Raw genomic sequence first — 13,669 nt, forward strand, 5'->3', positions numbered from 1 at the left:
AGTAACAACCCCCTTAAATGTAGTGCTCATTGTGTGTCAGGAACGGTGTGCTTGGTGCTTAGTGTGAGCATTACGTGGTGTACAAACGAACCAGCAGACTTAGTGTCTCTCATGTATTTTTCAGGTTGAAAATTGGTGTCCTCATTTACCTTGGAGAGCAAAAAATCCCTATGAAGAAGCTGATCATAATTCATTGGTGAGTGATTTTTGGAAACTAGGCTTGTGATTTGGTTCTCATGCCGAGGGATACCTGCGGAGTCGGCTAGACATGCCCGCTGTAACCTGAAATCGTGGTAAACTGAAGAACTTCTTTCCGCAGGCCTGTGGATCAGTTAACCAGTAGTGTCTGTTTCTCGAGCGATTCTCTGGGGGGTCCTGAGTGATAGGCTCCTGAGAGGAATGAGACCTGGTGCCAGATGCGGGGCGCTCAGCGATCTCATAAGGGTGACAGGTGAAAATCATGACCACACCCAAGTAAAAGCTGAACTACAGGCCGATGGAAGTGAGTCAGAAAGCAGTCATCTCAGCCTGCAGGGGTTAGGAGAGGTTGCAAAGAGATGATGACATTGGAGCTGAATTTCAAAGCATGAGTGAGTTCACAGTAGATGAAGGAGAGGAAGGTGTGTCTGATGTGTGGGGGGGAAAGGTGCTCACACCAGAGTTTGGTGTTTTCAGGGAGTAGAGCGCAGTTCAGTGGACAAGGCCATAGGGTGTTGGATGAGCTTTGGTGGAAGATGAGATGGGAAAGATCAGTAGGGACCATGAAAGGTTTTCTGTGCCATATTAAAAGCTTATGTCTATTCTTTAGACCAAGGGTCAGCAGACTTTTTCTGTAAAAGGCCAGATAGTGAATATTTTTATCTTTCCAGGCTGTAAGGTCTCTGTTGGAACTGCTCAGTTCTGACCTTGAGTGCAAAGGGCAGCCATAGACAGGATGTAAATGAGCAGGTGTGGCCATGTTCCCACGGAACTTTCTATACCAAAACTGGCAGCGTGATCTGGCCCCCCCGCCACAATGTGCTGACCCATGCAGTAGGCCATGGGAATCTTGGGAGAAGGTTGGGTCAAGAAGGGATCAGGTGAGTGTTGAGAACAAAGTGCATGACTGCTGAGGGATGGAGTTAGCATGTTTTAGATGTTACGAGAAATAAATAGGAGTGCTACTATTTTTCTGTTATTCCGATCACTGGTTGTACCCAGCTACATTAGAAAAATGTTCTTCCTGGCTTTTAAATTATTCTGGCCTGAGTCTTAAATTTTATTCAGCTATGGTAGGAAAATGGTATTGCTGGCTTTTAAATTCCTTAAAAAATAATGAACTTTTGTTTGTTTGAGATTGGGACAAAACTAGAAGATGAGCATTTATTTCCCTGCTTAACTTTGTGGGCAGACTAAAGCTTCCTGGCAACCTACACAATGCCAAGCAGCCTGTTAAGAATTGACTTTACTTTTTCCAGGAGTCTGCTGCCTTGCAGTAGATCCAAGTGGCAATAAATTCGGGTGCAGAGAATTTCAAGGTACATCAAGCATACTCATTGTAAAAAAAAAAAAAAAAAAAAATGCATTTAAATGTAACTCGGGGCTTTGCAATGACTGTGCTGGGCCTTTCTCAATTTCTCATTTTTTAATGGTGTCCCCTACAGCAGATCAGCAGTCAGGGGCCTTTACTTTAATTTGTAATCCTGGGGCCTTGAAGTAAAGCTGTGCAGCAGACAAGCCTCACTTTTGAAGCCCTGCATTTAATTGACTAGCTCTTTCAAGTTTTCAAATGTCACATCATGACAGCCATTATGCCTTCTGACTTTTTATCTTCTGTTCATTTTTATTAAATTTCTGTTTCTAGGCGGAGATTCGTACAGATTTTAATATTCTCTACAGCATGATGAAAAAGCATGAAGAATTCCGGTGGATGAGACTCCGGATCCGGCGAATGGCTGATGCGTGGATCCAGGCAATCAAGTCCCTGGCAGAAAAGCAGAATCTTGAAAAGAGAAAGCGGAAGAAAGTGAGTCTCTGATGAATTCAGTTCAGTTAGATGCCAGTTTTCTTTTAAAATTCAATTTTGCTTGGAAACAAGACTAAGAGAAATGTCATGTCTCAAATGATATTCCCTCAGGGTGAATCTGCTCAGTCTCTTGTACAGCCTTTTTTGGGCTTTCCTTTCCCCAATTACAGTAATCCTGCTTAGCAGGGACCAGCACACATGTTTCTTGGGTGAAGCCAAGCCCAGTATCTGCCTGTGAGATTTTCCTTTGAACTATCCTGACTGTCCCCGTGGCATCAGGAAACTTAACCCTCTTGGCTTTACCCAGATACAACCTTGGAGAACTTGTTGTTACATCATCTTGGCAGTCTCCTGGTTGTGGTATTTGTCAGTTCTGGGCTTTGGGCAACTGGTGCGTTCCATTGCTGCTATGTTGAGTTGGTGCTTCTGCTTCTGTTCTTGAGGGAGAGATACTATCAATTAAACTGGGGCCAATTTGTCTGAAGTTCATGAGGATTTGCTTAGAAAACCTCCGGGAATAACCCTGAGCATGAAAGATTTTATAGCCTATAGTTATAGGTTAAATGGCCTTGGCTTTAGAGTAACTGTCCGGATGACAACAGAGCAAATTAAGCGATCTCTACTACCCGCATCTAAAAATTAATTAAAAATGACTTTGGTGTTCCTAATTTGACTAATTTGATATCCTCAAAAAAAGGAAATAGGGATGATGAACTTGCAAAACCCCAAGTGACAGTTTAGTGGTTCCATTCTGCTAAATCCCTTGAATTTATGAGACAGTAGGTCCAAATGTTCAGGCCCCAGATAGTCCTCTGTAGAAGAGAATTAGGTCAAAAATCCAGGTGGGCTGTAAGAAGAACTAGAGTATTTTTACATAATCCTATGCAATAATCTCTAGGATATATTGACCTATATATAGGTCAATAAATAGTAGATGGAGAACAGTGAACATTATTTTTAAAAGGAAGAGATAATTTTATATATCTATATACCTACATGTATACATAAAGATATGTGCATGTACACACACATGATGTATATATAATATACATTTATGCTTGATCATATTTTTAAAAATGGATAAACCATGAAATTAAAGGAGATGGATAGTGGAGCTGGTTGCATAACATTGTGGATGCACTTAATGCCACTGTGCACTTAAAAATGGTTAAAATATTAAATGTTATATTAACATCTATTGTACCACAATAAAGAGAGTCAAATATGGGGAAGGAGGGAGGCAACAGGATTAGAAACTAGACTTAACTAAATATATCTTTCTCTGTAGATTTGATACTAGAATCACTTGACATAGTATAAAACAAAATTGAATTATGGAAAAAAAACAGTATCTAAAAATTACAAAGAAAATAAGACCTGAGCTGACTACGTACCCACTTTTACAGCAAACACACAAAGAAGGACTGTTCTTAGTGACTAGAACACAGCCAGTTGAGCATTTCTGATGGTATATCACAAAGGACAAAAAAACTGCAAAATACCTTAAGAGAAGTTTTACTGAGTTTTACTAAGTTTACACGTAGTAGGTGGTGGTGTAGATATTCTCATTCTGAATCCCTTCTGCATATTGGAATAAAGCTTAAGGACTTAATGTTAGTATCCTGGAGAAGTGGGATTTTCCATGTGGGAGAGAGGAAATAACATATGTAAGATGGATAATGTTATGCAAAGCTACTGTAATCCTGAGTTTGAATGGGAAGTACCAGTGTGAATTTATGATTGGTTTTATCCTGGAGGAGAAATAAATTTCCAGCTTCGTCCACTGAAAAGGGCTACAGACAATGATTAACTAGAGTCCCCTTACGCACCAGAACTTGATCTTTAGATGCCATTTCCACTAAATGGTATAAATGGAAAAATCGTTGGTTAAGGTCTGAGACAGAAGTTGTACATGATGAGCCGGGAACATCTGTCATACTGGGGAGCAAAGAAACTCTCAAAGACTACTAGAATTGTGTCAGAAGAACTTAGAAGCCAACTTGAATGGCCTCCCATTGGCAAGATGGGACAATTTGATAATCCGTAAGGATAATAACTACAGCTTATTGAAACGCATCTAATATACTTCTATCCATGATTTTATAATGATACCTTTAAAAAGCCTCGTTGATGGTCATTAGAGTATGCTAACAAACAAATCTGTTATTTTGAAAACTGATAAAGGGTAAGAGTGAAATATTTCCCGGGCTTTTTCTGTGTAAACCATACTTCAGCAGAGCCAAATAGTTGATTGGGGGGGGGGAGGTAGTTTCTCTTTATAGAAGCATTCCAGCTAATAAAGGCAGAAGGAATAATAAAGTATCACCATTTTGCAACCCCTAAGGGATGAGTGCATCTAGTTAGTGATCATCAGTAGCTGCTAACATCACCAGAGAGCCCAGACGTTCCCACTAGTGGAAACACACAGTACCACCTATGAAGTAGTGTTGCCAAAAACATCAAATATGAATTGAATCATGCCCGCGGATCTAATTACTAATTTACTATAAATACAAGGGGTGGAGGAATCTGTTATATAATCAGCAAAACCCTAAGTGTGAGAGACTCTACTGGAAATACAACCTAGTCTCTTTGACAGATTTAAAACTCTCCCCACCCCCAAAGGATGGAGTTAAAGAAGCCTGAGAAATAAATGAAACAATTATAGTTTATGCAATCTATTTGACTTCTGACTTGAACAACTGTGCTTGAAAAAAGGAACAGTTGAGGAAGTGTAAAAGATAACTGGATATTGAATGATATTAAGGAATTAATAGCTATTTTAGGGGTGATAGTGATGTTATGGTTATGTTTTTTAACTGAAGGTTTGTTTCTTTTAGAGATACAAACTGAAGTATTTGCAGTTGAAAGGATATGATCTCTAGGATTTGCTTCAACAAAAGCTAGAGGGGTTGGGAGAAAATGAGGGGTGTACATTAAGATCCTGAGTTAATAATTGTGAAATTTATATGATGAGTACATTGGAATTGACTGCATTATCGTGTCTGATTTTGGCTATGTTTGGAATTTTTTACGTTAAAACCTTAAAAATATTCCAGCTGTGGGGGAAAAAAAAACCAATATTGTTAAACGATAATTTTATTGCCCTGGCTTATTCTCCTTTAATTCTGATTTCCCAAATGTTATCCTGCTTTTTAGAAACACTGTCCGTATGTCATGTTCATAGCCATAAAAGGGGCAGTAGTGACTTTATTTCCTTCCATTTCTTTGTACCTTTTAGAAAAATCTTACGCCATGTTGAGGTTTCATTAGAACGTAAACATCACTTTAGAATTGGTTGATTGCTTTTGGTGTGTTACTATGGAGTTTGTACTTGGTTCAGTGGGAATCAATATATGCCTCTCCTTTGTTTTGTTTTGTTTTTTTTTTCAGGTCCTCGTTCACCTGGGACTCCTGACTAAGGAATCTGGATTTAAGATAGCAGAGACAGCTTTCAGTGGTGGCCCTCTTGGTGAATTAGTTCAGTGGAGTGATTTAATTACATCTCTGTACTTACTGGGCCATGACATTAGGATTTCAGCTTCACTGGCTGAGCTCAAGGAGTAAGGAGATTACTTTTCAATTTTAAAATCAGAATACAAAAAAGAAATTGTAAACTCTTAAAGCCCTCTATTAGTGTGTAATTTCTTGTGGAGGAAAATGAAAGTGATAATTCACTAAACAGGAGATAAGAAGATTATTTTCAGGAGCTAAATACATACACTGTGAAAAGGATAATATGTTTTCATTGTAGTTGCAGGCTCCAGAGGCTTCATAAATGAATGCCAGAAAATTCAAACTAAGGAGCTTATTCTTTGCTATTACAGGTGCTTCCAACATGTGCAGCACAAAACATTATTGACTTTCCTAATTCCCTGTCTCTTGCTGAAATGCATACCATTCCCTACTCAACTTCAAGCCTTCCAAATCTTAAAACAGGGCAGGTTCCTGTTTATAATTTAATTTGGATAGAATGAGTTTCTTGAAAGCCCTGATCCAATCTTCTTTTCAGTAAAGCCAACTTTCCAGTCTGAGTCTGTTAACTCTACCTGGCTTTCCTAGTTCCCTGAAACCTTCTTCTGGCTCTAGCCCTCTCTTAATCTCTTGTAGACTGACACAGCATGGCTAGGCAGGAATGCTTCACACCCCTTCACTCCTTTGGATAACTGCCCATGGAGACTTTCTTCCCAGCAGCCAAGTTATCATGTTGCAGTATGCCAAATGCTCCAGAAGAAATACCTAGAGTGAACATTTCTAGAGATGGAAGGGTGTTTAAAACAAAATATGCCCCCCCCACTCCTACGTTATTGTCCATGACATTGATGCCCAGAGATGTCACTTGTGTTAGGGCCAAGGTCCACACACCTGAGGAGTGGCACTGTTGAGATGAAAGCAATAATATCAACTGTCATTTTTTAAATGATTTCTACATGCTAAAACTGTGATCAGGGCATTAGTTACAGCAGGAGGGTCAACAGTTAGGATAACCACAGTATTGATGACGACTATTAGCAGCTAACGTTTGTTGAGCACCTACTGTGCATCGGATACTGAGCATTTTACGTACTTTTACACAAACTTGGCAGTGAGTGCTGTTGCTTTCTGCATTTTAACGATGAGGAAACTGAGTTGTTTAAGAACACGTGGAAAACACGTGAGAGCCAGGACTAGAGCGAAGCCTGTCTGACCTCAAAGGCTGTGCTCTTGACCACTCTACTAAATTGCTCCTTGTGGATCTAGATAAACCCGAGGCCTTCTGAACCCCTCAGCACTACCCATGTCCCTTCAGCACACTGCCTCCTGCTTGCTTTAAAACACGTTGTGTACATGGCCTGTGCAGTTGAGGCGTCCCTACATTCAGCAGTCATTCAGTGCTTTCTGGGCACTGGTTCCCGGTATGGGGTATACAGAGATGACCAGCGTGTGTTCAAGGAAATGCCAGTCTTTTGGTAATTACGGCTAATACATCGCATAATAATTACACTAATTGCAATGTGATTAGTACTAATTGAGGCATGGATGCATAACGTAAGCCAAGAGAGTACAGCAACAGTGACTATTGCTCACCATGGTGTATGTGGCACCTAGACTAGTGCCCAGCACCCAGCGGGTGCTTGTGACTAGTTACCGAGCAAACCAGTGAACGGATGAATCAAGGAATGAGTGAGTGGGTGAATAAATGGAAAACTGTGGGAACTCTAGGGAAAGGCGCTCCCTAGGGAGGTCAGAAAAGGCGTACTAAAGGACTATCAGGCAGAGACTTCATTTGTTGGTCAAGAAGTCCATAGAGTGCTTTAAGCACTGGTGACAGAACCAGATGTGTTTTATTTAAGAGGGTAATTATGAAAGCCACATAGAGCAGTGGTTCCTGAAGATGTCTGCACATTAGAATCACCTGGGGATCTTTGTGGCCTCCCAGTGCCCACACCATATGCCAGACTAATTAAATCACAACCTGTGGGTACAGGACCCAGGCATGAGTATCTCGATGCCCCCAGATCATTCCAATGTGCAGACAAGTTTGGGAACCGCTGAAGACAGGGTCGACCAGGAGTCCGCACACACTGGCACCGTGGGCCAGATGCAGTCTTCTGTGTGTTTTTGTCACGGAACTCCCACGGGAACACAGCACACCCATTGTGGATGGATTGCCTAGGACTGCTTTTGTTCTCCAAGGGCAGAGTTGCATGCTTGAGACAGGGGACGTGTGGCCTCCAAAGGCGAAAGTATTTACTGTCTGGCCCTGTGTAGAAATACTTCCAAATTCTTGGGAAGAAACTGGTTATACAGAACCTGGTCATTTCAGAGGGCCACATGAGAGGAGGAGGAGGAGGGTACCTGAAGGTGTGGCAGTACCGAGCTACAGAGCAGAGTCCTGCTCCTAGGACTCGTCCTTTGAAGTAGGGTGGCCAGAATTTGGTGAGGGATGGTTATGGGGGGTGGGCAGGGATAAAAGGCATCGGTGAGGACCGATTTCTGGGTGTGAGTGGCAGTGTGGTTCGGTGAGCAGTTTTTACTCCCACACGTGAAGTTGGCTTATGACCAAGTATGTCAGCTCTCTCTGGGTGCAAGGGTGGGTTTGTATGGATGGGTGAGGAGATGGGTAGATGGAAGGAAGGGCAACGAAAAATTATAAACCACAGTGCCGGTTATGTAATAGAGTCTAGTCAGAAGGAAAAAATTGACATAGAAAAAATTAGGAAACAGCACAAGACAGTATAGAAGTTTATATTGTAGTGGCTAGAAATTGAAGACCTTTAGGAAGTCAGTAGGGGCTGGAGTAATGAGAACAGGTTCTGTTGGGGAAAGCAATAGCCACTGAGTATCTGGGACACATGAGGCACTTTTCTTTTTAATACCTCATTTAAACACCTGAAGAATCCCTGACATGTTGCTTTCTTATTATCTTTTCTGTCACAAATCCTGTTTTGTGGGTAGGTCGGGTTTTTTTGTTTGTTTCTCATGAGGAGGAAAGACCAGAAAGGTTAGTGACTTGTCTAAGATCTCGTGGCTGCTAGTGGAGCTAGATAGTAGAGACAGATTCAGACCCAGCTCTTCTTGGTTTCAGAGTGTGTGTGTGTGTGTGTGTGTGTGCGCGCGCGTGCACACGTGCGTGTGTGCCACCATTTATTTTTGCCAGAATCAGAATCAAGGCTCTGGATAGGCCCTGATTGGTGAGCAGAATTTGGATAGGCAGCAGATTGGGACAGACCATGCCATCCTCCCCAACAACATTCTTGGGATGTTTGTTTGCCTGTTAATGTTGCTAAGTGTCATATCTTGAAATAAGTTACTATTCTTTTCCTCTCTCCTGTCCTTTTTCTAGGATAATGAAGAAGGTTGTAGGAAACCGATCTGGCTGCCCAACTGTAGGAGACAGGATCGTTGAGCTCATTTATATTGATATCGTAGGACTTGCTCAATTCAAGAAAACTCTTGGGCCATCCTGGGTTCACTACCAGTAAGTGCTACATGCTGTCCTGAAGTTAATAGAGCTTTTTTTTTTTTTTTCTTTTTTTAAAACAGGGGGGCATTGGTTACAGGCAGAAAACGCTTATCAAATATTACCTTTTGGACTGTGTGGAATAGGTTTCTTATTCCTAATTGAAATTCACATTCTCCCCAGTGACTTTTTACTTTCAAAGGCTATTCATTATTTTCATTGATTTCTTTTAGGAATAGAAAATAAGTGTCCAGCCACCTCTCTACCTTCATTAATACTCCTCATTCCTCTCTGTGTGCCTACACCCAGTATCATTTGTTTAAGTAACAATTTGGATAAAATGTGGAAAATGTCATTTCTTACATTGCTCAGGTTTGAGATGATGACTCATTTCTCTTCCCTTTTCCCTCATGAGTTGTCATTTTTGGAAGAGAAAGCTGTGAATACCTTGTCTGAATGCTGGGGTTTTGCACTTTTTAAGACGACCTATACTGAGAATGACCCAAGTGCACGCCTTTGTCATTTTGGAGAAGAACCCATTGTTTCCCTCTGTGTCGGTTTGGGACCATGATTTAGTGTTTGAGATGATTTTACATGGTACACAAGCATGGCATTAAATAACAATGAATTATATAATGAAGTTTATCAATCTTTCAGATTTCCTCCAATCTTTCTAAAAAGGCTTAGTTTGATGCTGTGGTACCTCCAGCACATCTTGCATCACTTACATGCATTTTTAACAAGCTGAGGGTAGCTGTCAGTTTCAGCCTTCAGGCAAAGTATCCAGTTTAAATTTAATAGTAATTTTTAAAGAAGAGAAATACGCTATTTTTGGTTATCTTCCCCTTACTAGAGTTGGTACTGGCTTTCATTTATGGCCTTTAAAAGTTTCCAATAGATGTAAATAAACATATTTTATCTAATGGTGTCAGTGGTACATAAATTTGGGTAAAAATCCTGAAGTTAGTACCAACTTGACTAGCTGATAGTGAATGTTGACCTATAGTTTCAACCAACTTCCTAGAAGAACACTTGGAAAATCTTTCAAGTAGCATGGCTTAAAATCTCTTCATGTGTTTCTTTTCTATTGCTATTGTGTAAAGAGATGTTTTGATGTGTTCTTGTAACTTGACGCAATAATTGAATCCTTAACAACTTGAACTAGGTCCATTTCAGATTAGTTTATAATTTAATATTATTTATTAACTTTAATCTCCAAGCCTGTATCAGATTGCAAGTCCTTTAGTAGATATTCAAAAGAAATAAAAAGTCAAGATATCAAGATTCTCCGAAACATAGTAGGGAAAACATCATTGTCTGTAGATTTTCTTGCAGTTTTCTTGCCAGTAGCAATATTTTTTTCTCCCTCGGCAGTGCCATGCTCAGGGACAGAAGGAAGGGATTGATTGAGGTGTCTGTGCACTTTTCATTTCCTTTTGGATACAGTTTCATCAAAAAGCAAAATAAAAATCTTGGTTTGGGCCAGGATAGCACTCTACCTTCTGCATCACATTATTCCTGGTTTTTTTTGGTTTGTTTTTCCTTGAAATCTTCATACATCACAAGCCATCACATTTGTTCTCAGTTATGTGGAAATAGCCATCTTTATTTTTGGTTAATAAGCCATGTAAGTAAACAATCATTTTTTTTTTCCCTTTTAGCTACAGCATTAAAGAAGGAAAGAAAGGCAGAGCTATTGTTCTCTGGCATTTAGCAAATGGCAGGCATCTGGTACGAAAGGACAGAGGCATCACGGGCATCCCTAGACTCACATATCCTCACCATTAAGAAGGGCTGTTGGGATAGAAAAATGTCCTCAGTGGTAGTGTTTCGGTCAATTAAAAAGGATGATTTCATTATTAAAATGGTCACCAGCCGTTGGTATTTGATTCTTATTGGATGAAAAGGCACCGTCTCAGAGGAATTTTATGGAAGGGTATAGTATCTATCCTCCCTTTAATAAATCATCGTCCATGTTAGTAATACTAGCTGGCAGGACGTCTGTTAGGACTTCAGCCTTGCAGTCTTTGTGGTGTGATGAAGCTAAGATTTCATCCAAAGACCAAGCAGGTCCTCTGGAAAGTTTCTTGCCCACTTCTTTCCCTTCTGAAGATTTAACATGGTCAGGACTCTCTGAATTCATCTTGGTTGATGGTACATGGCAGGAATTCCATTAAATGTAAGGGTATCATCTGATCTTCCATTTAGGAGCAAAACCTTGAGTCCTGTTGATCTTGGAAACATACTTGTAAATCCATCTTGGTTGATGGTACATGGCAGGAATTCCATTAAATGTAAAGGTATCATCTGATCTTCCATTTAGGAGCAAAACCTTGAGTCCTGTTGATCTTGGAAACATACTTGTAAATTCTTTCCAATTTATGTAGGGACCCAAGAAATTCAGTTAAACATGTGTTCAGTGCCTACATACCACTAGTATACCGCTCGGGACTGCAAAACTCATACCCATTTTTCTTCCTATGAGGTCTTTGCTGAGTATTGAGGACACACAGGAAAGTGAGGTGCAAATAGCGCAAGATACACCATGTTTTACATCCAACTCCAAATTAGAAAGTAGGTCCTGGCAAGGAAGTTGTCCATCTTATAGTAGTGTGGCTCAGAGCAAAAAGAATGTTCCAGAAGTCATTTGGCATGACCGCAGCGATTCCTGTTAGAAGGAGGCCAGTTGCCTCGGGCAGCAAGGCAAATATCTTTTTAAGTCATCGGTCTATTCCTGATGCTTCAGACACACAAAAGACATTAGAGGAACTGCATAAATATTAACAACACAGACCCAGTTCCAAAAACACAGCTGTAGAATGTGATTGAAGGAGGAAAACTATAATGTTAAACCTCCTCTGCCATACACAGAGATCCATTCCCTGCCTCTAGTTTATAAAACAAACCCAGGTCAGCTAAAAAAATAGATGATTCCCAAACTAAAGCTTACGTAGGAGGAAGTAGAATTCCAAGTTTCTCAGACATTTGATCTTTCATGCTACAGCTTTCCACTGGCTTGAGAAGCCCAGCATCATGTAGCACAGTATCAGAGTCCCGGCTTGCAGGCATTAGGCTCCCACCAGGAGTCTTGAATCATCAGGGTTTGTCTGAATTCTCTAAATTGAAAAGAAAACCAGTAAAACTCCCAAGTTAAAAATAAAATCACACGCCAAAGCTAGAGAGGCGTATACCCTGTTAGAGTGGATTGCAACTGAGTAGAAGTAGCCAAAGCCTTCGAGACAGAGGTTTCTTAGGACAAGGATGGCCTGTTCCTCCCTGCTGTGCTTGCACAGAGCCTGTAATCTTTGAGGCTCAGCCCCATCCCCTGGGCAGGAGCAGAGCACCCCCACCTGTCCGCGTGTGTCCCTCCCTCCCCTCCTGCTCTGCAACAACCCTCTACAGAACAGCCACTGTTGTCCCTACGTTCTCTGAATGCTGTCATCTTTCTCAGAAGAAAATATACTGGCTCCAACCAGTGGCTTATTTTAAAATACAAGTTAAAGAGTTAGTTACAGTATAGGAGGTTTTGATGTAAGTTTTTAATGCAAACTTTGATACTAAAAATATATATATAAGTTAAGGAATGGCAATGTTTTATAAAGAAGAGAAAAGGAATGCCCCAAACTACTCAGAGACCAGAGAAAACACACATGGGTCAGTTCCTTGGCTCCCCAGCTTTCTTTTTTCCTGGACTGTGGGCTCCCATTTCCGTCCACCTTGTGGTTGACGGTTGTCAGGCTGATGATGCATTCTTGGTGCTAATTGTGAAAATTGTTACTATAATGGTAGCATGTTCCTTGAGAGCCACGCAGGAATCCAAAATAAGGAAACGCTTTCTGTGGTCAGCTTGTGTTCGCTCCCATCCTCTTTCTTTTCCTCCCTTTCTTGTCTACAGAAAGGGTGGTGATCTCAGATGAGAAAAGCATCACACGAAAGTGGCGATTTGCTGTTGATTTTTCTGGAAAATCCAATCTGGTGTTTGCATTTTATTTTTCTGAATCACACATTGATGTGAAAAAAAAGTTAAGAGAACGCCTTCATCGTAGTGGGAAAAGGAAGAAAGAAACTGGATCCGATACTTACAACTCACTTGCCATTATCTGATTATAAAATGTGGGCTTTAATATTTTTTTAATTTTTTTTAAGATTTTATTTATTCATTTGCGATACAGAGATAGAGAGCATGAGCAGGGGGAGAGGCAGAGGGAGAGGGAGAAGCAGGCTTCCCGCTGAGCCAGGAGCCCAATGTGGGGCTCGATCCCAGGACCGTGGGATCATGACCTGGACCGAAGGCCAATGCTTAACCAACGGAGCCACCCAGGCGCCCTTAAAATGTGGGCTTTAATATTTATTTGCTTTTATGCTCATTGGTCCAGGAAGAGCCATTCAGGAGTATTGATAAGGTATAACCACAGAAAACAGCTATTTTTATTGGCCAGACACAAGCTAAATGTACATCAATGGCTTGAGAATCAGTGATGAATTGAAAGAATGAGTTAATTAATGTAGGAGGTTTCAGCATTGATTCTTGAATTGGTTGTTTTTGTGTATGTGTACTCTAAAGCAGTGATCGACAGGCTCTTTCTATAAAGGGTCATGTAGTAAATATTTTAGGCTTTGCTGGCCATATGGTCTTTCCAGCAACTATTGAAGTTCTCTATTATTGAGTGTAAGCAGCCATAGACCCTAAGTAAACAATTAGGCGTGGCTAGGTTGAAATA

At 40.7% G+C, this 13,669-nt stretch overlaps 1 protein-coding gene across 7 annotated transcripts in view; it reads left to right on the forward strand.

Moving 5' to 3' along the window:
- The window catches only part of MGAT5 (alpha-1,6-mannosylglycoprotein 6-beta-N-acetylglucosaminyltransferase), a 336,998-nt gene that overhangs the window by 203,934 nt on the left and 119,395 nt on the right, over positions 1 to 13,669 (forward strand). For all 7 annotated transcript variants that reach the window (XM_064586440.1, XM_064586441.1, XM_064586438.1 and 4 more), the window contains 4 exons: positions 125 to 196; positions 1,844 to 2,005; positions 5,399 to 5,568; positions 8,832 to 8,966. In XM_064586440.1, the coding sequence (XP_064442510.1) occupies positions 125 to 196; positions 1,844 to 2,005; positions 5,399 to 5,568; positions 8,832 to 8,966 (539 nt within the window). The remainder of the gene's footprint in view (positions 1 to 124; positions 197 to 1,843; positions 2,006 to 5,398; positions 5,569 to 8,831; positions 8,967 to 13,669) is intronic.

Source organism: Mirounga angustirostris, unplaced genomic scaffold (genome assembly GCF_029215605.1).
Source record: "Mirounga angustirostris isolate CCGP_5_RB_7025 unplaced genomic scaffold, mMirAng1.0.hap1 SCAF_3, whole genome shotgun sequence".
NCBI lineage: Eukaryota > Metazoa > Chordata > Mammalia > Carnivora > Phocidae > Mirounga > Mirounga angustirostris.